General features: G+C 43.9%; 1 protein-coding gene and 1 long non-coding RNA gene across 4 annotated transcripts in view; both read left to right on the forward strand.

Moving 5' to 3' along the window:
• Nucleotides 1–7,221, forward strand: part of sult1st6 (sulfotransferase family 1, cytosolic sulfotransferase 6) — a 38,515-nt gene extending 31,294 nt beyond the window's left edge. For all 3 annotated transcript variants that reach the window (XM_077205849.1, XM_077205851.1, XM_077205850.1), the window contains one exon: nucleotides 1,853–7,221. In XM_077205849.1, coding sequence (XP_077061964.1) covers nucleotides 1,853–1,968 — 116 coding nt within the window. In that variant the 3' untranslated portion in view covers nucleotides 1,969–7,221. The remainder of the gene's footprint in view (nucleotides 1–1,852) is intronic.
• Nucleotides 1–22,650, forward strand: part of LOC143714639 (uncharacterized) — a 120,530-nt gene that overhangs the window by 35,874 nt on the left and 62,006 nt on the right. The gene's annotated exons all lie outside the window — the stretch shown is intronic.

A 22,650-nucleotide genomic window follows, 5' to 3' on the forward strand; every position in this document is an offset into this window, starting at 1 on the left:
ACCAGAGCGAGTTTGGACTCCGAACTTCTCCGTGTCCTCACCAGGGCTGTCGAAGACCTCGGCCTCGAGTGGTCTTCTCCAGAGGAGCCCGCTAGAAGCCTCCTCAACGAGTGGTTCCTGCCGGGGCGCCAACAGGCCCCTCGTCAGCGTCCAGCCCCATTCTTCCCAGGGGTACACGAAGAACTGACAAAGTCATGGCGCGCCCCCTACTCGACCCGCCTGCACTTGTCAGCTTCAGCCACGCTTTCAACTATTGACGGCGCTGAGGAGAGAGGGAATGAGAAACTGCCCCCTCTAGAGAAATTGGTGGCCCCGCACCTCTGCCCGCCCACCACCATTGGATGGAGAGCCAAGGCGGTTCATCCATCAAAACCTTGCAGGACCACCTCAGCTCTCGCCGGTCGAGCTTATACCTCCGTTGGCCAAGCAGCCTCAGCCTTGCACACCATGGTGGTCCTCCAGGTGTTCCAGGCCAGACGAGTCTGGTCTGGACCCCACAGCTTTCAGAGACCTGTGCAGCGCCACCAATTTGGCCCTGCGTGTTGCAAAGACCACCGCCCAGGCAATTGGACAAAATATGTCCACTTTGGTTGTATTAGAGCGTCATCTCTGGCTCAACCTCATCGAGATAAAGGACGCAGACAGGGCTGCCTTCCTGGACTCGCTTATCTCAAATACTGGTCTCTTCGGTCCCGTGGTAAAGGGCTTTTCCGAGCGCTTCACGGAAGCACAGAAGTCCTCGCATGCCATGCGCAAGTTCTTACCAAAGCGCTCCAGTTTGGCTTCAGGTCGCCCAAAGAAAGCGTCGACCCCACAGCCAGCCAAACCAGCGCTGCCGGTTTCTCAACCCCGCCCAGCGGCTGAAACCCGTCGACGCCCACAGCCTGCTAAGTGCTGCCCGTTCCCGGAACGTCAGGGATCCCGACCCAAAATTGTGTTGGACCCTGAGCCTCGGAAGCCCTCCAAGTCTAAAGACAGGAGGGAAAAGGAAGGGGTTAAGTCCTGCCGTGGCCGGACCACCTTCAATTCAGGTGAAGCACAAAATAAAGCACAAAAAGAGCACTTTCTCCCTCCAAAGTACAAGGGTCCCCGGGTCCCCATTGCATGGTGGCCCGTCCCCGAATTTCACTCAGCCCCTAGTCACTCGGGCAAAGGCCTGGGAAGCCATCCCCGATGTGTCAAAATGGGTATTAAACACAATAAAACGAAGTTACTCGCTTCAATTCGCTCGCAGACCTTCTGACTTTTATGCCGCGGTACAGACATCGGTAAGGAGCAAAAAAACATGTCTGTATTAAATTTTTGGAATGGAATTAAATAACAAGTAGGCTACTATAGGAGTCTTGTTCATTATATTTATTTTCATATAAAAAAAGCAACAGAACTTAAATTACATCCAGTTTATTAGCAACACCATGCACGAGTGTATCCCGTGATATCCGTCTTTGATCTCACAGGTGTTATCTGTCCGGCTTGCCTGCACATTTTTCACTCCACCCCTCACTGCAGCCCCCTACTCTCGACTATATTTCAGGCGAGGCAAGCCTATTAGTTTAAAAGGATTAATGGTCAAGATTAAACAATCAACAAATCAGAATACATCCTTATCAAATTGGGATGTCTAAAACAATTACTGTAAGGGATTCAATCAGCAAACATCAAGCCTAAAACTTCCATTTAAAAAGACACCAGAGCCATAATACATTACAATACAACAGTGAAATATAGCTGTCATTATACAAACCACTCATGGCAGTTGAGCAATCATAATCAATTATTCTGAGGCTCATGTAATAAGAAAGCATATTGTGTTCAAAATTAATAAATAAGTACAGTATGTTTGTTTTCACAGGAGAGGTCGGTGACTGGGTTAACCATTTCAACCCAGCTCAATCCAAGATGTTTGATGAAGACTATGCAAAGCAAATGAAAGATGCAGACATTCCTTTCCGCTTTAGCATCCACTAATAATTTGTGCAACATTAAATATATAATATCACATGCTATTCAACTTATCTCTTCTAATTACAAAAATGTATTACAGAAAATAACCTTTTCTTTTTATTTCTCAGAGCAAATTAAATTTCAGCATTTCTATAAAAGTTTAGACCTATATCAGACTTAGAGCAATATGCTTTCAGGCTCAGGCACTTAAACATCATAATTTATAGCTTAATTATTTTACAGTTAAGGTCAAGACAATTAACAGGATGGAAATAAAGAGCTAAAGTTAGACATTGTTCAGTGAGGGACTGAGAAATGGAGGACATGATGGTGTCCAATTTAAGGTTATTTAGATTTTCTTTATAACCATTTTTGAAATGTTGATATTATCATGCAGATACTCTGTATTGTTATCTAACTGGATGTAATGTTTTAAATTTACACAAACTAATATTAAACTAATACCCTAAAACTTCACATAAATAATCAATGTTAATGTTTTTTATGTTGTTTTCCTCTCTGAAAATGATATTGCTTTTTGGAGGATGATGACCTGGCTTTTGTTATTTAAAGGGATAGTTCACTCAAAAATGAAAATTCTTTCATTAATTACTCACCCTCATGTCGTTCCAAACCCGTAAGACTTTCGTTCATCTTTGGAACACAAATTAAGATCTTTTTGATGAAATCTGAGAGTTTTCTGTCCCTTCATTTACATCTATGCAACTACCACTTTGACACTTCAAAAAGTTCATGAAGAGACCGTAAAACTAATCCATTTGAATTGAGGGGTTTAGTCAAAATTTTCTGAAGAGACATGATCTCTTTATATGATGAACAGATTGAATTTAGGCTTTTATTCACATTGCATTACTATCTCGGTATCTCCTTCATACTGTTTGTTAAGTTGACATCACAACGTCATATTGTTTTATTTTAGTTTATTTTTTATTGGTTTTAAAGAATTACAAATACAGCCTTTGGTAAATTGAATAAACAGGAAACAAAACAAATACATAAAACGGTGACAAAATCAAAAAATAGAAATCAAGTTAAGCAAAAACATTAAAACTAATGTTTACAAATAAACGCATTTTACAGCTTTCTTATTTTTCAAACATATATTGTTTTTAGGTATTGATAAAAACAAAGTCTTATTTCCCCATAATTTACATTTTCGAATACTTAATTTACCTAAAAGACGTAACAGATTAATTGAATAAATTCCCTATAATAAACCCAACCGCTGCAATCGCCATTTTGTTCCTCTTCAGTCGGTCAGTCGATGCCTCGTCAAGACCGACGAATAGGAATCTCGCTAGAGAGGCCAATCTACTTCGAGTGAAACTAAACAAGCCAATGCACAATGGCGTGCAATCATTTACATCAGCTGCGCAGCCTCGCAGCGCGGGTATATAACGAGCAGGAGGTGCGATTGCACTTCAGCTTTTTGCTTCGGAGCAAAGCACTTTGATGCTCGCTACAAACTCTCAAGAGATTGTGAAACCTTCAAGCAAGCCTTTTTCTCGGACCTCTCCACCCTGGTGCGACCGTGACAGCACAGCAGCGTGAGCGGTCTTCTCTTCTCTTCTCTCTCTCTTTTTTGTTTTTTGAATACTGAGCAAAACAAAAAAGCTGTTTTCACAGCTGGTAAGGTGCGCAGTGAGAGCACTCAACAGCCATTTTCAAGAGAGAGACAGCGCACAGACAGGTGCAAATTCCTGTCTGTGTTCGCAGTTACCATTCCCCTGTGTGCTTCAGCACCAGTGAGAGCAGTCCCTAAAAGAGCTTACACAGATAGACCAAGTCTTTTTCAAGATTACTTTCTTTGTGTTTTTGGATGTGGTCATTACCTGTGGTCACGAGATGGTCATGCGCTGCCTCATGTGTCTGGGCCTCGAACATGCTGAGGCAGCGTTCATGGATGAGTCATGTACCCATTGTGGGAAGATGACCATCGCGGAGCTATGGTCGAGACTCTCGTTCCTGCAAAGGGGCGGAGTCCCCTTGCATCTGCCTCGATCCAGCCTTCCACAGAGGGTTGCTTCGGGCAGTAAAGCGGGAAACCTGAGGATTACGGTGAGCGCGCCTCCTTCGGGGGACCAACCCCTTAGGAACCCTCATCCCTCTCACGCTCCGCAGCCAGTTGAGTTACCAACGGAACGTGCTGGACCATCCTCAAGGTGTGTACCAGTCGTTTCATTTGGTGCTCCCCGTGACGATCAGATGTCGATCGCTGCATCAGAGGGTGGTTCAGACTTCTCCGCGGACGACGGCTCGGAGCTGCTGCCTCCTTCGGGTGTGCCAGCAGTGCCCAAGTCGGACCAAGAGATCAAGGCACTGAAGGACCTGCACGAGGGTGGTCATGATCCACAAGTTCTCCAAGAACTTCGTGCCGCAACGGACTTCGCGCTTCATGCAACGGTGACCGCGTGGTTAGTGGGTCGTGCGATGTCCACCTTGGTGGTCCCGGAACAACATCTCTGGTTTGTCTGGCCGACATGAGGGAGACCGACAAGCTCCGGTTCCTTAACTCTCCCGTGTCCCTCTTCGGTGACGCTGTCGAGAACCAGCAGTTCTCGGCTGTACAATAGCAGACAGAGGCTATCAAACACATCCTGCCGCGGCGGTCAGCTGCTGCCTCTACCCCACCACCCGCGGCTCCTCAGTCTGCTCGTCGCTGGGGGCGTCCTCCTGCATCTGCTCTTGTGCCACAGCAGCAGCCTCCACCTAAACTACGCCGTGGAGCCAGTCGCTGGTAGGCCACCCCGTCCGTCTAGGCCAGAGGTAAACCAGAGGTAAGCGGCCCCAGGACGGGCGACCCAGAGATGGATGGGACTGTTCTCCAAGAGACGCTGACCGCACCTCTCCCTTCCCCGGAAGAGGGCTGGGTGGAAAAATCTTTTGTTTGTGTTCCGCCGCTGGCCTCAAACGCCTACAGTCCCTTCGGTCCCGCTTGTATGCTCTCTGCGAGCCTGGTTAGCACTCCCCACTCCCCAGTATCGTGAAGGACGCGATAGAGCCGGTCCCTCCAGCCGATATGAGGTCAGGGCACTACAGTCCCTACTTCATTGTACCCAAGAAAGGTGCTGAGTTACGAGCGATCTTGAACCTGCGAGTTTTGAACCGGAGTCTTCACAAACTACCATTCAAAATGCTCACGCAGAGACGCATTTTCTAATGCATCCGTCCCCAAGATTGGTTTGCAGCGATCGACCTGAAGGACGAATACTTTCATGTCTCGATTCTTCCTCTACACAGGCCGTTTCTGCACTTTGCGTTCGAGGGTCGAGCATATCAGTTCAAAGTCCTACCCTTCGGGCTGTCCCTGTCCCCCCGTGTCTTCATGGGGAAAGTCATGGAGGGGGCCCTTGTTCCCATGAGAGAACAGGGCGTTCGCATCCTCAACTATCTCGAGGCCTGGCTCATACTAATACACTCTCGAGATCAGCTATGCGAACACAGGGACCTCGTGCTCAGGCACCTCAGCCAGTTGGGTCTTCAGGTCAACTGGGAAAAGAGCAAACTCTCCCCTGTGCACAGGATCTCTTTTCTCGGTATGGAGTTGGATTCGGTCGCACAGACAGCGCGCCTCACAAAGCAGAGCGCTCAGTCGGTGCTGAACTGCTTGAACACGTTCAAAGGCAGGAGGGCGGTCCCACTGAAATTATTTCAGAGGCTCCTGGGCCATATGGCAGCGGCAGCAGCGGTAACCCCGCTAGAACTGCTTCATATGAGACCGCTTCAGCACTGGCTTCACGGCCGAGTCACGAGATGGACGTGGCATCACGGCACTCACCGGGGTGGCAATCACACCGGCGTGCCGCCAGACCTTCAGCCCATGGTCAGATCCCTCGTATCTGCGGGCAGAAGTCCCCTTAGAACAGGTGTCCAGGCATGCTGTGGTATTCACAGATGCCTCTGCCACCGGCTGGGCTGCCACGTACAAGGGGCATGCAGTGTCAGGGGTGTGAACGGACCCCCAACTGCATTGGCACATCAATGGCCTTGAGTTACTAGCAGTGCATGTCGCTCTGAGCCGCTTGAAAAGGCCACTAAAGGGAAGGGACGTGCTGGTCCGTACGGACAACACTGCGACCTTTGCGTACATCAACCGACAAAGTGGTCTACGCTCCTGTCGCATGTCGCAACTCTCCCGCCATCTCCTCCTCTGGAGTCAGAAGCATCTGAGGTTACTTCAAGCCATGTATGTCTCCGGTGTGCTCAACCATGTGGCCGACGAGCTATCAAAAGCTGTGCTCCTGGGAGAATGTCGACTCCACCCCCAGGCGGTTCAGCTGATCTGGAGAGAGCTCGGGGAGGCTCAGGTAGATCTGTTTGCCTCCTCAGAGACCTCCCACTGCCAGCTGTTTTACTCCCTGACCGAGGGAACAGGCGGCACGGACGCACTGGCACACAGCTGACCCAGGGGCCTCCACAAATATGCGTTTCATACTGATATGCCCACACAAAAATCGCTTCAAAAGATGCTTTCCAACAGGTTTTATTGTAGTTTTTGTCCAACTCCATTAACTTGTATTGGATGTTCTGTGAGGTACGGTACGGTACATCTTTTGCAGTGATTTTTGTGTGAGCATATCAGTGATCACCCCAGACAACTCGGTGAGTTTCACGTCTTTGTAAACTAAAGTTGAATGCATTTTATGAATGATTGTTCCAGTGCCTCTATGAAACCATTGTGTAGGTGGGTGGGTGCTACCACAGAAAACCGAAAATTCTGCAGCATTTGTCCAAATTTCAATCTTAACTGTTCTATTTCATCAGAAACGATCTTAAAACAGGGCTTTAAGTGTGAAATAGCAAACTTGTCCTTTAAAGTCCCTATTAATGGACGATGGCGAGGCGGTTGCCTCCGCCGAAATCCATTAATACCTAGACAATGTACACCTCGAAAGGCATTAACCCGCTTATACCATGGTCACCTGCCAAATAAAACATTTTTAAAACATTAGTTAATATTTTAATTAGTTTTACAATCGAAAATCTAAAGTTTTTACAAACAATAACTTGGATTCCCTGGTAACGCCTGATGGTTTATTTAGCAACCGGAGATCTTTATAGTCCGCTCAGCGGTGTTATCTCCTTGTGTCGTTTCTCCGTTTTATTTACAATTTTTTTTTCTTCAGCAGCATCCCAGTCATCAAATTCTCCAAAAAGGTTAAAAGAAATAATGAAGTCGCTCATTGTTGTATTAGTAGGCTATGCATAACGGCTAACTAGATGTTTGTTTTGATATAATAAATTGTAAACTAATACTTTGACTGCCTGTTGATATGGTTACTCACAGCTGATGTAGCCAGCGCATTTATTTATTAATTTTGAGTGGTAAACAGTCAGTTTCACCAGAACTCCTTAGGTGTCCTCTATCACTTTTTAATGGACACCCTGCAGCCAATCAGAATCGAGTATTCACCAGACCATGGTATAAAGTATCGTTAAATTCTGTTTATTTAATTTATTTTTCTAAAATCTATTAATGCGATTTTATCTCAGCCCTAATTAAACACATATGAGGCAGCTAATCAAGGTCATTAGGATCAATTAACACTTCCAGGTGCTGGAGCTAAACTCTTCATGAAGAGGAACAAACACCTCTATAGCCATTAACTACATCTCAGTTAATTTTCTGTGAAACTACTTAGCATTCAAGTAACAAGTTTATCTTGTAGAATAAAAGAGCTTAGGTTTTTTTCAATGAAAATTTCTTTAAAGGGATAGTTCAGCCCGTAATGAGAATTCTGCCATCATTTACTCACCCTCAAGTTTTTCCAACCCTGTATGAGTTAGGGATGGGGAAATGAAGCCTCATGAAGCAATGAGGCTTTCCCAATGGTGTAAGCCATCAGCCGGAAACTGAAGCCTCGCGAGGGCTGCCATTGTAGCAGAACTTCACCTGCTGTTAGCATTCCAGTGACTCCCATTCTTTTTGGTGTCACTTTAACAGCGAATAACTTTACATCTGAGGCGTCCAAAGACTTAATTTGTCCATTATTTATTTCTAAAGAAACACGACAATGTATAAAAGGCTCCATTACTTTGTATCTTACGTTATGGCCCCGTAGAAGCCGTTTTTGTAAAAATAGGCAAACGATTGTGTCATAATAGCCACGTGACTTTCTGGCGCACAATAGAGAAATTACCGTATAGACAGGAGGAGAAGCTCGCAGGCAAACTTTTACTGTTTATGAGGCAATCGGAGGGACATAGAGGCATAAAGTCAAGGGAGAAGCCCATAGATAGAGAAACTAAAGTGCCTCTATGAAAGCAACAGGACAAAATATTTCAACAACGTTTTTGAGGAATTAGGTGATTCAGATTTGTCTTGGCACAGCTACTTGAAGATTTACAACTGTCAGACTCGTCAAGCTTGAGACTGCGCAGTATGCTCAGCCATCAGGAAGTGAGTGCTATAATCGGGCTTCAGTTTTCTCTGTTCAAATCAAGGGGGTCGCTGTGTCCATTTCTTTTACTGTCTATGGGCTTTCCCCTGACTGTTCCGGGAAAAGATTCAAAGCTTCGAGAGTGTCGAGAACAGCGGCATCTAGAGTTGGGGTACTCAAACTCAGACTCGAGTCCAATTTTGAAAGAACTCGGACTTGTCATGCAGTCGGATGAATTTGTACTCTGACTTAACACGGACTCGGACATTTTAGACTCGGAAAAATGTCCGAGTCCAGTCGAGTCCGGGCTCTGGAGGACACAATATTATTTAAAAACAAAACAAAACTACTTGTGTTGTTTCCGCGTTGCGCATTAGCCAATCACAGATACGTATATTAAGCGCATGAACACAGTGGCAAATCAGAGGCATTTTAGAGTCAACAAGCAGAGAATTTGCTTAAAATGTATGATCAAAATCAGCACAAGCTTTATCCTTTCGCAAATCCCCTCATAAGCAAAGTCTTGACGCGATATAAATGAGAGATTCACTGTGCAGTGCGGACAACTTCAGTGTTTATGTCGAGAGTTTTAGGGAGAGTGCAGAACGCGGTAACTTTTAAGTGATGGCTTAAAGGATTAGTTCACCTCAAAATGAAAATTTTATAATAATTTACTCAACCCAATGCCATTCAAGATATCCATGTCTTTCTTTCCTCAGTGGAAGAGAAAATAAGTTTTTTGAGGAAAACATTTCTGGATTTTTCTTAGAATAAAACCTAAACGTTTTTTTTTTTAGCGTGACCTTTCAACTTGATGACGTATGTAGTTCCCGGCGCGTTGCAGATCAGCTCAATTACGCGCCGGGAACTACGTATGTCATCAAGTTGAAAGGTCACGCTAAAAAAAAAAACGTTTAGGTTTTTAAAGATTTAATTAGTGTTTTATTAACAAGGTTCGGGAGGAACACATTCTAATGTTCCAACAGTCAAGCCATTCCAGGCAGCTCTCAGCAATCAGTAATCAACAGGTCCACTCAATCAGCACGAGTAAAGCCTATAAATATACACAGACGACTCACCCATATTCCTCGACAGTTTTCAGCATTCGGTTTACTGCTTTGCTAAGATGTCCCAAATGCAACTTTCACCTTCCGATGACGAGCTCAACCATGCTCCGGTTCCTACGCCGCCATCAGCTGGCCCCAGGACAACCTCTCCACCTGATACCGCCTCCGAGCCCCTTGTTTCAACTCGCGGGCGCCGGTCTGCACAAGCAACCCCTCGAGCACCAAGACGCCGAGGTTTACCCTCACCTCCACCGGCGAGGACTCCCGCTTCCCCCCCGGCGTCCTCCTATCATTCGGCCGTACCAACGTTTCCGCCTATTGGAAAGTGGACAGTCTTGAGTCTGAGACAAGCGCTGATAAATTCTGATATTCAGCCCTCGCGCAGGTTGACTAAAGCGCAACTATACAACTTGTACGTTACCTTGCAATCATCAAATCTCTCTCCTAAATCCACCCCAGGTTCCAAGGAGCCAACAGGCCGGTAAAATCTCAAGAGGCCCCGAATTCGCCTCGCCCGACTCCGCCACCTTCTCGTACAAGGTTCGGTTTACCGCACGCTTCAGCCCGCGGCACCAGGATTTCTGCAAGCCTGGGTCGCGCTCCAGATTCCATCGCCAGGAGACCTCACTTGCCTCCCGCTTCAGCTGAGCTTTTCAGCACGGCGCTTCCCGCTGCAGCTCAAGCAAGTGCGAGACCGCCTCCGCTCGCAACACAGGCTCAGGCATCTCATCCATTTTCTCTTTTCCCCCATTATGCTTTTCTCAATTTCCCTTCTCAAGCCCCACAGGCCAACCTAAGCGTGAGGCTGCCTCCGCCGATAGTCGCATCCCCGGCTTCTCTCCCTTACAGCTCTCTCTTAAATGCCAAATCACAGTATTCTCTTTTCACAGCTATCCCGATGCCAGTCCTGCCAAACGCTGTCGCTCTGGAGCCTCCCCCATTGACCCACAACATCCGAGCACAGATTCTGGCAGGTGCGGATGTAGACCTTTCACATTTACTTTCTCTGCTTCCCTTATCCGATTCTAATCGCCAGTTAGACTGCGGGGATTTTTCAGTCACCTTAAAAAATAAAAACATACATTCATCACGTTTACTTTCTTTTTCTGAATTTTCAATCGCTTTCAGCCACTTTACAGACATCATTTGCTCAGCCTTCCCTCATAGGTGGCGCGAACTGAACGACTATCTATAGCTGATAGCCGAGCTTGCATTGTCCTACGGGGGAGGGCACTTTTACACATATCACAAACTCTTCTCAGCAAAATGCTCTGTCAGGGTTTCACAGTGGAACCAATGCCCTTACTGGGGAGCACTAGACACTGACCTACACAGCAGAGTTTTCCTTGGCTGCAGGAATATTTCTTGCGCAGTCTGCAGGTCAGTGGCACATTCCACAATATCGTGCCCTCAAGTTAACCCCTCCGTTCCCCCATGCCCGGAAACAGCACCAGTCAAATCCAACAGCTACACACCAAGACCGGTGACTTTTAACCCATATCCACACGAAGCTCATTTCAGCTCCAAAGCACTTACGGACAGCAAACAGCCTTGCAACAATTTTAACATCGGCAAGTTGTCGGTACTTGCACATATGTAGCTTCTGTGGCAGTGCTCATGCCCGTCCTGCATGCCCTGTGTTTAAAGATGTCAATAAAAAAATAAAAAAATAATTTATCTACTCCCGTGAATATTTCTCGCCTTTCTATCGAACTAGCTCACCACCCGAACTCTGACTTCATTGAATATCGGTTGTCGGTACTTGCACATATGTAGCTTCTGTGGCAGTGCTCATGCCCGTCCTGCATGCCCTGTGTTTAAAGATGTCAATAAAAAAATAAAAAAATAATTTATCGACTCCCGTCAATATTTCTCGCCTTTCTATCGAACTAGCTCACCACCCGGACTCTGACTTCATTGAATATCTCCTGTCCGGCCTACAACACGGTTTTAAACCTGGAGTGGTTTGTCCGTTCTCCCAATACATCATCTGCGATAACCTCCAATCGGCTCTCGCCGAGCCCGACGTGGTAGACAACCTGATTAAAAAAGATGTCGAGTCAGGCTTCATGATTGGCCCTTTTGACGAGCCTCTTTTCAAAGTTTTTCGCATTTGCCCCATTGGAGTGGCTACGAGAAAGTTTTCAGGTAAGAAACGCCTCATAGTCGATCTGTCAGCTCCACATAAATCTCTGTTCCCAAGCATTAACAGCCTGATCCCACTCGACGAATTTTCTCTCAAATACCACGACGTAGATCAAGCAGTCGACCTGATAAAAATCGTGGGTCTGGGTGCCTGGCTCGCAAAAATTGACATCACTTCAGCTTTTAAAGTGATGCCCATCCACCCGGATTCATGGCACTTATTTGAAGTGCGCTGGCATGGGAAATTCTATTTCGCCGTACGCTGAACTTTTGGATGCATAAGCAGCCCCAAAATTTTTGACATGCTATTTGAAGCCGTTTGCTGGATCTTGTCAAACAATTATACAATTCCTCACCTCATTCACCTGCTGGACGATTTTCTAATAATTTCGCCTCCCGGCGCCATTCCAGCAGCCCAGATCCTCACAGTTCAAAAAGTCTTTTCCGAGCTCGGAATCCCCATCGCCCAGGAAAAAACCATGGGTCCCGCCACATCCATCGAGTTCCTTGGCATTAATCTAGATTCAGTTAAATACCAGGCCTCCCTGCCCAAGGAGAAAATCGATAGAATAATCCTCATCTCATCTACCCTCGTAGACAGTTCAAAGTGTTCCAAACGCGAACTCCTATCCATGCTCGGCCACTTAAACTTCGCCATGCGTATTATTCCACAAGGCTGCCCTTTCATTTCTCATCTCCTCTCTCTCGCATCTTCAGTTCACGCACAAGAGGATCTCATTTCCCTAACTCCAGCATGCCGCGACGAACACAGCCTATGGATAACGTTCCTTAAACAGTGGAATGGTCTATCCTTTTTCTATAAGGATCTAATTTTCTTCCCCATCGACATCCAGCTGTTCAAAGATGCAGCCCCCTCAGTCGGCTTTGGGGGGCATTGTGACGACGAAGCTACAGTCCAGTGCATTAATAAAGGCCGTTCCCATTCACCCGCACTGATGCCACTTTTAAGACGTCTAATCTGGATTTCAGCATGTGATCAATTTATCTTAATTGCTAAACACATCCCCGGATCAAAAACCAAATTGCTGACTCTCTGTCTCGCTTTATGTTTCAGAAATTCAGGATGCTGGCTCCAGAGGCAGACAAGCTCCCAACTCCAGTACCTCATTATTCGGAATTAATATTCCCGTAACCCACCCGCAAAAATCCCTCCTCAACATATCGCTCGACACCATTCTCCAAGCAGTTTCCCCCAGAACTCTCCAATCCTATGTGACTGCATGGAGATGTTTTAAAGCCTTCCACCTTTCTTATAACACGCCATTCCCTGATTTTTCCCTTCTTACAATAACCTCCTTCATCTCTTATCTTAACAGCGTTAAGAGCCTCCAAGACGGGTCCATCAAAAGTTACTTAAGCGGCATCCAATTTTTTCACAAATTGATTCACGGCGTCCCCTCACCATGGATAAATAATTCATAAACCTCCCTCTTAATTAAAGGCAACCAACGATCCCAGCCCACCCGCCCGGACACCAGACAACCCATAACGTTAGATATTCTTACCAAATGTATTCATACCCTCTGCACAGGCTACCGATCCCTTAATACCTCTCGCACACTCAACGCCATGTTTATTCTAGCTTTTTTCGGTTTCCTAAGATGTTCTGAACTGGCTATCACTTCCAGATTTGAACCAAAAATCCACCCAAACATCTCAGACCTTTCAGTGCTTGACAGCGAAACTATCTCTTTTCTGATTAAACAAAGCAAAACAGACCAAACCAAAAAAGGCCACTTCATATATATTTTCAACCTCTCGTCACCAATTCAACCATTCCAAACTATACTAGCATACCTCCAACTGAGAAACTCTCATGCTAAATCACATCTCGAACCCCTGTTCATAGACGACTCTAACAAACCCGTGACATGCTTTTGGTTCCAAAAACACATAAAATCTGTTCTCCAACTATCAAGCCTCCCAGCAGAGAATTTCTCCAGCCATTCCTTCCGCATCGGGGCAGCAACCTCAGCAGCCCAAAAAGGCATCTCCCAGCAACAGATCCAAGCACTTGGAAGATGGTCCTCAGTCGCGTTCCAAACCTATATCAGAACTAACCGTTTCCATATCAAAAAAGCCCACCAAATCCTCATCTGTTAAAAAAAATAATAATAATATTTTTTTTTCGAGCATCCATGTCTTCTCTTTCTCCATCCAGCGAGTATTGATCTCCCAGCGGACACAGCGAGAGCCTTCCAGGTCGAGCATCCATGTCTTCTCTTTCTCCGTCCAGCGAGTATTGATCTCCCAGCGGACACAGCGAGAGCCTTCCTGGTTGAGTATTTATATCTTCTCTTTCTCCGTCCAGCGAGTATTGATCTCTCAGCGGACGTAGCCAAACCCTCCCAGTCAAGCATCTTCATCTCCTCCTCCTCCGTCCAGTGAGTATCGATCTCCCAGCGGACGTAGCCAAACCCCCCCAGTCAAGGATCTATGTTTTCTCTTTCCTGACTGGTGAGGCTTACCTTTTCCGGTGCCGTGACCATTGCCACAAGAACCCTCCTGTTCGAACATCCATACTTACCCGTTCGACACCATAAGCATTGAACTCTCGTTGGACTCCGCGAGAGCTCTCCCAGCCAGAACACCCAGGCTCTTCTTCAGGGCCGGATTAAGAGTTCAGAGGCCCCTGGGCACAATGTCTGGTAGGCCCCCCCTTAGGCAGGCCAAATGTATATTTTGTCCAAGGACATTTTAATATGGCATTTACAGTTTAACTGACTTAAAAGGAACCTTGTTGTACTATGCTGGAGTAAAGTTCATAAATGGTTGTTCTTTCCCATAGGAATTTTGTAAAACTATATGTTGGGTGGACCTCTGTGCCTCTAGGGGGGTTCGGGGGCATGCTCCCCCCGCAAGAAACTTTTTTACATTTTAAGGTTAAATGCATCAATCTCGTGCTCTTTGAGAGATCAAAATTAAGAGCTTCAACCCATGCACTGCTCGTTGAACAAAGAAAAAGCAGGAAAATAAAGAGGGCTCAAACATCTTTTTAGTTATGAGAGTCTCAGTCTACATTACATTATCAATGGTGTTTTAGAATGCCAAACACTTATAATAATAATGTAATAATGATTTATATAATTATTCCTATGACGTAAAATCCATATAGCCTATAAATGTACTATATAAGTGAAAATGAATATTTCAAAAGTATATTTTAGTCTACATTACACTATAATACAGGAAAATTAAAATACTTTTGTCCTAATTTCTTCACTTGCAAGAAATAAACCCTTGAGCTTTTATTTAGGAGAAAACACGAGATAACCATGCTGTTCAAAGAGCGCACTTTTCTTTAAATCACGCAGCACAAACAGGATGCCTATTCTTAAAGTCTTGTGCTGTTTTATAAAGGCACAAAGCCATATCATGGTTTCGATTTTTGTTCGTTGGCAAAATATAACGCTAGAGACCTTTATGTTAGGTAAGGTTATACATTTTACATCTCATATGTGTTGGGAAAAGGGAGAAGAGAGAGTTTGGCAAAAGGCGGATTCGAACTCGGGTCGAGCGCATCAAAAGCAGCTTACTAGCACTTCACGCGCCCGCGTGCGCCACTGTAGTTATTCCGTGAAGGGCGTCTTTTTGCTAAAAAGACAGGCACTTAGTGCAAATATACGCTCCGTTATCTAAAATATTTGTTTTCTTCCCCTCGCTTGCGCCACAATTGCGCATGGCGAACTTGCAATGAATACATTTTATCAGACCGGCCCTCGCGGCCTCGAAACACTTCCGGCCCACCGGGGAAACTCCCGACTCTCCCGATTGCCACTCCGCCGCTAGGGTGACCAGACGTCCCGTTTTTCCCGGGACAGCCCCGTATTTCCACTCTAATTTGAGTGTCCCGACTTATTCTGAAAAAATCATGTTTTGTCCCTTATTTCATCGTTAATATATATATATTTTTATATATATAATAGGTTTCGTTTCCGAAAGGCTAAGTGAATATATATGTTACGTTCAAACCGTGTAGCGCGCGCATGACAGAGAGGGAGAGACCTTGTGTGTGTGTGCTAGTGTGCCTAATGAAGCGCATGTAAGACGCATTAATAGAGGGAATGCATTAACGTCACTTTCCCGCCGGAACACGCCCCCTCAGCCGGACTGAGTGGCAGAAGAGCAGCTGCGTGACTGGATTTAATAGGGGAAACTGCGAAAACGCAAGTAAAACAAACGTTTATCAGTTTAAACTAAAGATTGGACTCAATATAGTGTTCCTTACAACTTACTAAAGATCCAGTGATCCATGGATATTAACATGCAGCTAGAAATCGTGTTTCCTGACATTTATATGTGCCTGATTTCGACACCAGGGAAATACATACAGCAAATTTGCCTGTGAATGCTTTATATAAATACAAAATAGGCAGGTCTAAATCCAGGTGATCACTTATCAATGTTATATATATCATCATATCGTCTAGAGACTTAAAACGTGTATAGTTTTTTGTCAGTGTTTATTTAAAAATGTCAAATTAAACAGAATATACAGTGGTAAATATTTGATTGATGAGTTGTCACTGCAATATATAACAATACAATATATAGAGAATGATTTTACCACTAAATTCAGCATATTGACACAAAAAGGATAACTGCAAATCCACCTTTCACTGCCTGGAGTCCAGTTGTTTCTATGAATTGTAGCGATCTATTTGCTTCTCTGTTCTGTAGCTTTAGGTAGTCTGTAAAAATATTCCTCATATTTCTTGTCAAATCTAGTTGTACAGTCAGTCTCAAAGCTCTTTCCCGTTTTAGACGCGTTTTGTGTGTTTTTCCGCAGCATTCACACTGAAAACCAATGCTGCCGCTCAGTCTTTTTGCCACTTGTGGGCGTAACTGCAGTCACTCCGGCCAACGGTGACGTCACGTGCATTCCCTCTATACGCATGCGTTCTGTATCTGTCCCGTATTCCACTCCGAGAAATCTGGTCACCCTACCCTTAGATGTTGTGGGCCCCTGGGCAAGTGCCCAGTTGCCCTAATGGTTAATCCGGCCCTGCTCTTCTTGAAATGCCAGCCCGCCAATCTCTGCACTCTTTTCGGGGGGTCTTTAAGCTGGCGGCTGTCCTTTGCTCACTTTGCTCTATGGGGAGTACTCTGGGTTCGGGCCCAATTTCCGAGCTCGGAGCCCTCCCCCCGGACAGCACGCCAAATACGCATAACCATTTATTCTCTGATCATTTGTAAGTGTGAACTCGTGAATTGATGTTTTATTAACGAGGTTCGGGGGGAACACGTTCTAATGATCAAACAATCAAGCCATTCCAGCCAGCTGTCAGCAATCAGTAATCAACAGGTCCACTCAATCAGCATGAGTAAAGCCTGTAAATATACACAGTCGACTCACCCATATTCCTCGACAGTTTTCAAGTCAAGTCAAGTCATCCTCATTTATATAGCGCTTTTAACAATGTAGATTGTTTCAAAGCAGCTTTACAGAGATAAACATATAATTTAAGGTAACAGAGATTGGTTTGGTTTTATAGTGGCTCTTGAAAAAATTTTTTTTTCAGCATCCCTCCACCACCCCATCTCCACACACTTGCCTAGTTATCTTCCTAAACAGAGATACAGGGGGAGTACTCTGGGTTCGGGCCCAATTTCCGAGCTAGGAGCCCTCCCCCCGGACAGCACGCCAAATACGCATAACCATTTATTCTCTGATCATTTGTAAGTGTGAACTCGTGAAACACCCAGGATACGCACACGTAAGGACCATTTTAAACAATAATATGACACAAAGACATAAATATGTCATTCAACATACAATACAATTTGAACAATACTCCTTCGCACGTTGACCTTTCAACGTGATGACGTAGTTCCCGGAGCGTTGCGGATCAGCTCAATCCGAACAATTGTAGTTTAAAAGTATATATATATATATATATATATATTTTTTTTTTTTGAAAATGACCGATCGTTTCGCTAGACAAGACCTTCCTCCTCAGCTGTGATCGTGCACAGCATTTTCAAGCACTTCAAATACCTTTGAAACTGCGTTGATTTGGACTTCAAAACAGTGGTGTCATTGAAGTCCATTATTTGAAGAAAAATCCAGAAGAGCCATTCCACCGAAAGGGTGACATTCCTGTCCCCAGGACATTATATGTATAAAATTGCATGAAAATTAACTCTAAAATACATTTTATTATTAAGCAAAATGTCCTGCACATTAAGCTAACTACAAATATAAAATGTATAATTAAAAACATTAATAAAACTACATAGAACACTAAAAAATTGCATTTTCTGCATGTCCCCACTCTCTATCTCTAAAATTTACCATGAAACATGATTATTAAAATCCTTCAGAAATCTTTTTTTTTTTTTGCATTGTTGTGTGACTTTATATCCAATCTATGCTGTAAAAAAAAAATTTCATGAGAAAAAATATTTTATCTAATATTTTAGATAAAATACACATTTTAGCTGTGTCCCAGGGTTTTCACTCAGTCCTGTTACCCTAACACACCAGTGTTGAGTGACAGGTGGATTGCCGCTGCTGTTACTAGCCGTTTGTCTGCTATCTGTTAGCCATCATGTCACCTCAGCTGATTCCAGCTGCTGAACTTGTCATCTCTGCCGTGTTTGTACTTTTTTCGGGATTATTTCATACAGTTTTTTACACGCCGCCCTTACCTTCACCCACGCCGTTGGATTCCGTCGTTGTCAAGTGTCGAGAGAACAACCAGCGCTGTTCTTCAGTTGTTTTCCTCTGTGAACATGCACTCATGGATGTCTGACAATATCTTTGCTATTTGGAGTTCAGATTTAAAAACGTCTAAGATATAGAGGCCACACTCGTTCTGCGGTGCCGTTGATCTTACGGAACAGATAGACTATAATGGCTCGTTTCCACTGAGCGGTACGGTACGGTACAGTTCGGTACGGTACGCAATTATTTGCGTTTCCACTGTCAAAACTTGTGAATGGTACCAAAAAGCCGAACCGTACCGTACCACTTTTTGGGTACCCTTCCGTTGGGGTACCTAGCACAGTGGTACGGTACTAAAGGGTGGAGCTAGACTCACTGCAAAACGCTGATTGGTTGACAGAGATCGTCACTTGCGCGAGGGGAATGGCAACATAAGAAGCGCCATTTTTTAATATACAGTTGGAATATAATACTACGGTTATTCTTTCACGAAATGTAGTTTTAAGAGTTTTTGAGGCGAGAATGTAGTTGTATAAAGCTCAAATCTGCGGTTTATTTATAATGATTTATGATAATTTGATCCATTCTAGACGATCACCGGGCGCTCGGCGCTCATGTTCCCCACCTGGAACAGCCTTTCCTCGGCTAGTCGTTTTGACGTTTGCCGCTGACTCTGTAGCAGCTAGTGGTAATTCGTCTTGTGTATATCTAACGGGTGATCTTTGGTCTCGTGAATCGATAATTCGTTCCCTGGCCAATCGTTTTGGCTGAGGGCTAAGTGAAGTTTCATATATTTAGGCTATAACTTTTCCGTTGTAAATTAACGTTAGACTAGCGCTGAATTTGTATATTTGACTGAATTGTTTGCTTTATTTCTTATTGTATAGCTTCTTGTAACGTTACCTTTTACTTATACTTTTATAATGGCTATTATTGATAGAACTGAAATTTAACAAAAAGAAATAGGGTTGAGTTTTGTCATTTTTTATTACAAGATTATCACTGTAATGTTGTTTATTGCAACATTTGTACAAATGCACATATTGCCTGGAATATGTTTAATATTTTTTAAATTTAAACGAAAAGATGCAGGGTTGTGTTTTATATTTCGTTTTGTTATAAATAGGCTAACGTTAAACATGTATATAATCAGGTCTACATTGCCTGAACCACATTTGTGTGCCTATAATGTTTAAAATTTATTTAAATGAAAACGAAAAGAGGCAGAGTGGTGTTTTATAACATATTTCGTTTTATTGTTGCCTAAAATGTACATGCAGAGCGAGCTGAGTGACGCTTTCAAGAACGCGCTGTCATGTGGAGAATTACCGGACTCGCGTCCTCGGGAGTCCCTCTGCTGAGAACTTTACATACTTGGTATACTTGAGAAATGCCTAATGTCGGCGCTTGTCTTCTTGTGACAAACATGACGAGAAGCAAGGACAAGATCTGCTGTATGCCATCCACTGGTGTTTACTTTGTCGCTTTCTTCTTCGCGCGAAAATCACGTTGATCGCTTCTTTCCGGCAAACACCACGCCTATCAAGTAGGGTACTTTTGGCGGTGGAAACGCTAGCTGGATCATGGTTTACTGACCCGACCCGACCCGAACCGTACTGTACCGTACCGTACTGCTCAGTGGAAACGAGCCATAATATGCTTATTTAACTTTTTAGTGTTCAATAAAAAGTACCGTCAGATTAAATTCTGCAAGTTTCAATGCTTTCTCTTCGTCCCTTCAATGAGCGCGGATTTCTAGTGCATTTACTTGAACTTCTTAGGTAATATCTATCAGAATTTAAAATGGACTGAATAAAACTCTCTACGAACTTGACGTGCCGTCCCGCGCTGACTGGTATACGCATCACTGTCACACACACACACACGCTCAGAGCAAATATTGTAAGTTACTGCATGAGAATAATAATGCATCACAATACACATAGTCACGGTTAGTTATGTCTTTTAACTATTATATTATTTCAAAGGGCAAAAACATAAACTTTAACTATTGGGTTTAGGTCTACTTCATCAAGTCAGCTGTCACTTTAGCGCGAGGCCAGTAGCACATTAGCTCTTAGCCTGAGCAAACTCGATCACGTTGAGCTAGGCGGGCGTAGTTTCAGCATCCAGGCACCTCAACTCCACCCACGTCCCGCCTTTTTGCCCATTTTCGTTTATCCGGGAGTGACGCACTGGGACGCGCTTCCAAGATGGCGACGAGCGACTCCGCCCAGTTTAGGCTTCAAAAACGCTCTTCAGAAACCTACGGGTGACGTCATGGCCACTACGTCCATATTTTTTTACAGTCTATGCTGGACACCAGTGGATGGACAGCAGACGTCATTTCCGTATCTTCATTCACTTTTCAAATTGACGTCATTTCCGTACGTCATTCACTTTTCAAATTTGACGCGCCATGCAGATGTCAGCGGTAAGAAAAAATAAAGGATGTTTTTCAAAGACTGGGTGGGGTACTGTGGAAACGGAAGACGTGGAGACCTTCGAGGGTTTTATACAGACCCTGAATTTCCTGAGCATTGCCCAGACTGCCAGTTTTAGGGGGCAGGAATGAGGTGTGGTGTGCACAGTGTGCAATAGTTTATTTGGAACTGTTCATGTTTTATTTTCTCTTGAAATAGGGACTTCCTTCACAACTTTACGGGCCTGACTGAGGCATCTGTATTCTGATGGTCAGATTTGACTAATTTTACTAATTAGATTGTTTTATTTCCAATAAATATTGCAAAACCATGAAGTGTTAATTTGATCTGGATTGTTTGGTAAATTGTCTGATCATGTGAATCTACATATATTTTAAAAACAGAGGTGGTTACATTTACAAAAAAAAAGAAAAGAACTGAATATCAAAATGGGCAAGGCAAAAAACTATGGTCAATTAACATGTACAAGTCTGTTGTATTGACAACACGTTATAGTCCATTGATCAAGGCTGAATTTAAGTCACAAAAAATAGTGATATGATCTGAACAATATATATTTTCAAGGTGGTTCTTGTGAATGCAGTTTGCATGAATTATTGATGTTATAATATTAAGTATATTATTGAGAATTTTTTTATGTAAAGAGATATGATAAAGATCATTTTTCAATTTGCACACAGCTTTTATATTATATATTTAAAGTCATGAAAGTAAAATGACAATACGGAAAAGACGTGTGCAATTAAGCCTGCAAAGAATGCTGTCTATCCACTGGTGAAAACAGAAAATAAATATGCTGTCTATCCATAGGTGAAAATATAAAATAAATATATGTCAATCATGAGGTGAAAATATAAAATAAATATATATAAATCCAGCGGTGAAAACGGAAATTAGCGGCGAAACGGAAATGACAGAGAAAATGGAAATGACGTAGGCTGTCTATCCACCGGTGTCCAGCCAGTGGTGTCTAGCCGGAGGTGAGTCTGCGGGGCTGCAGCTGGATGCTATTAGGCTTGTTTGAGATTAGCAAAATCTGCGCAGAACCGATCACCGGTGATCAGCGCGCAATGCATGCTGGTTAGAAATGTGTCCGCGTGCGGTCCGCCTTGCTCTGATGTCATGCTGACGTGTGTCAAAAAGCTCTCGCGAGCGCAAGGCACACGTGTCGGATTCTGCAGTCACGCGCAGTTGCTCTCCACCGACTGCGCTGATCAAAAGCATGATGGGAAACGACTTGCTGACGACACAGCTTAATGTTGATTGGTTTAAACAACCGTGATGTATTGTTCTCTTTTAAAATGTTTGATTTTAAAACTCGGATATCATGTTTTATGTGTATATACTAGTGCTGTCAAACGATTAAAATATTTAATCGCGATTAATCGCATTAATGTCATAGTTAACTCGTGATTAATCGCACATTTTTATCTATTCTAAATGTCTCTTGATTTCTTTTTGTTCATTATTTTTTCTCATTTTAATGCTCTTATCAACATGAAAAAAGTGGATTGCTTGCTTTGTGCACATTTTTTTTTATTGAAAACAACATAGGCAATACTGTGTTCAATTTCACACTAACATTCTCACTTGGAGCAAATAATTTCTTTGTAACACAATGTAACTGTCCATCAATAAAAGGGTGAAAGAAATACTGACGAGGTACTGATATTGACGAGGGAGTGGAGAATTCGCATCAGCTGTGTGTGTGTGCTTGGCCATCATCAAGTGGTACTTCAGACTGGACATGCTGCGATGATGATAGCTCAGTTCATAACGACAAAACACACAGATCACTTTGGTCTAGTCAATGGAACCATTTGCCAACTTTTTAAAAGTAAACTTTCCATTCAGAATCTTATTGGCATCCATTTCGGCGTCTCGCGCTCGTCATCCACTCAAAACGTAACGTTAACCTATTTGGCCGGCTCGCAAGCCCAAACAAGTGTGTGTGCGCGCGT

Source organism: Siphateles boraxobius, unplaced genomic scaffold (assembly GCF_051911475.1).
Source record: "Siphateles boraxobius isolate OS27281-9 unplaced genomic scaffold, OSU_SipBor_1 55, whole genome shotgun sequence".
NCBI lineage: Eukaryota > Metazoa > Chordata > Actinopteri > Cypriniformes > Leuciscidae > Siphateles > Siphateles boraxobius.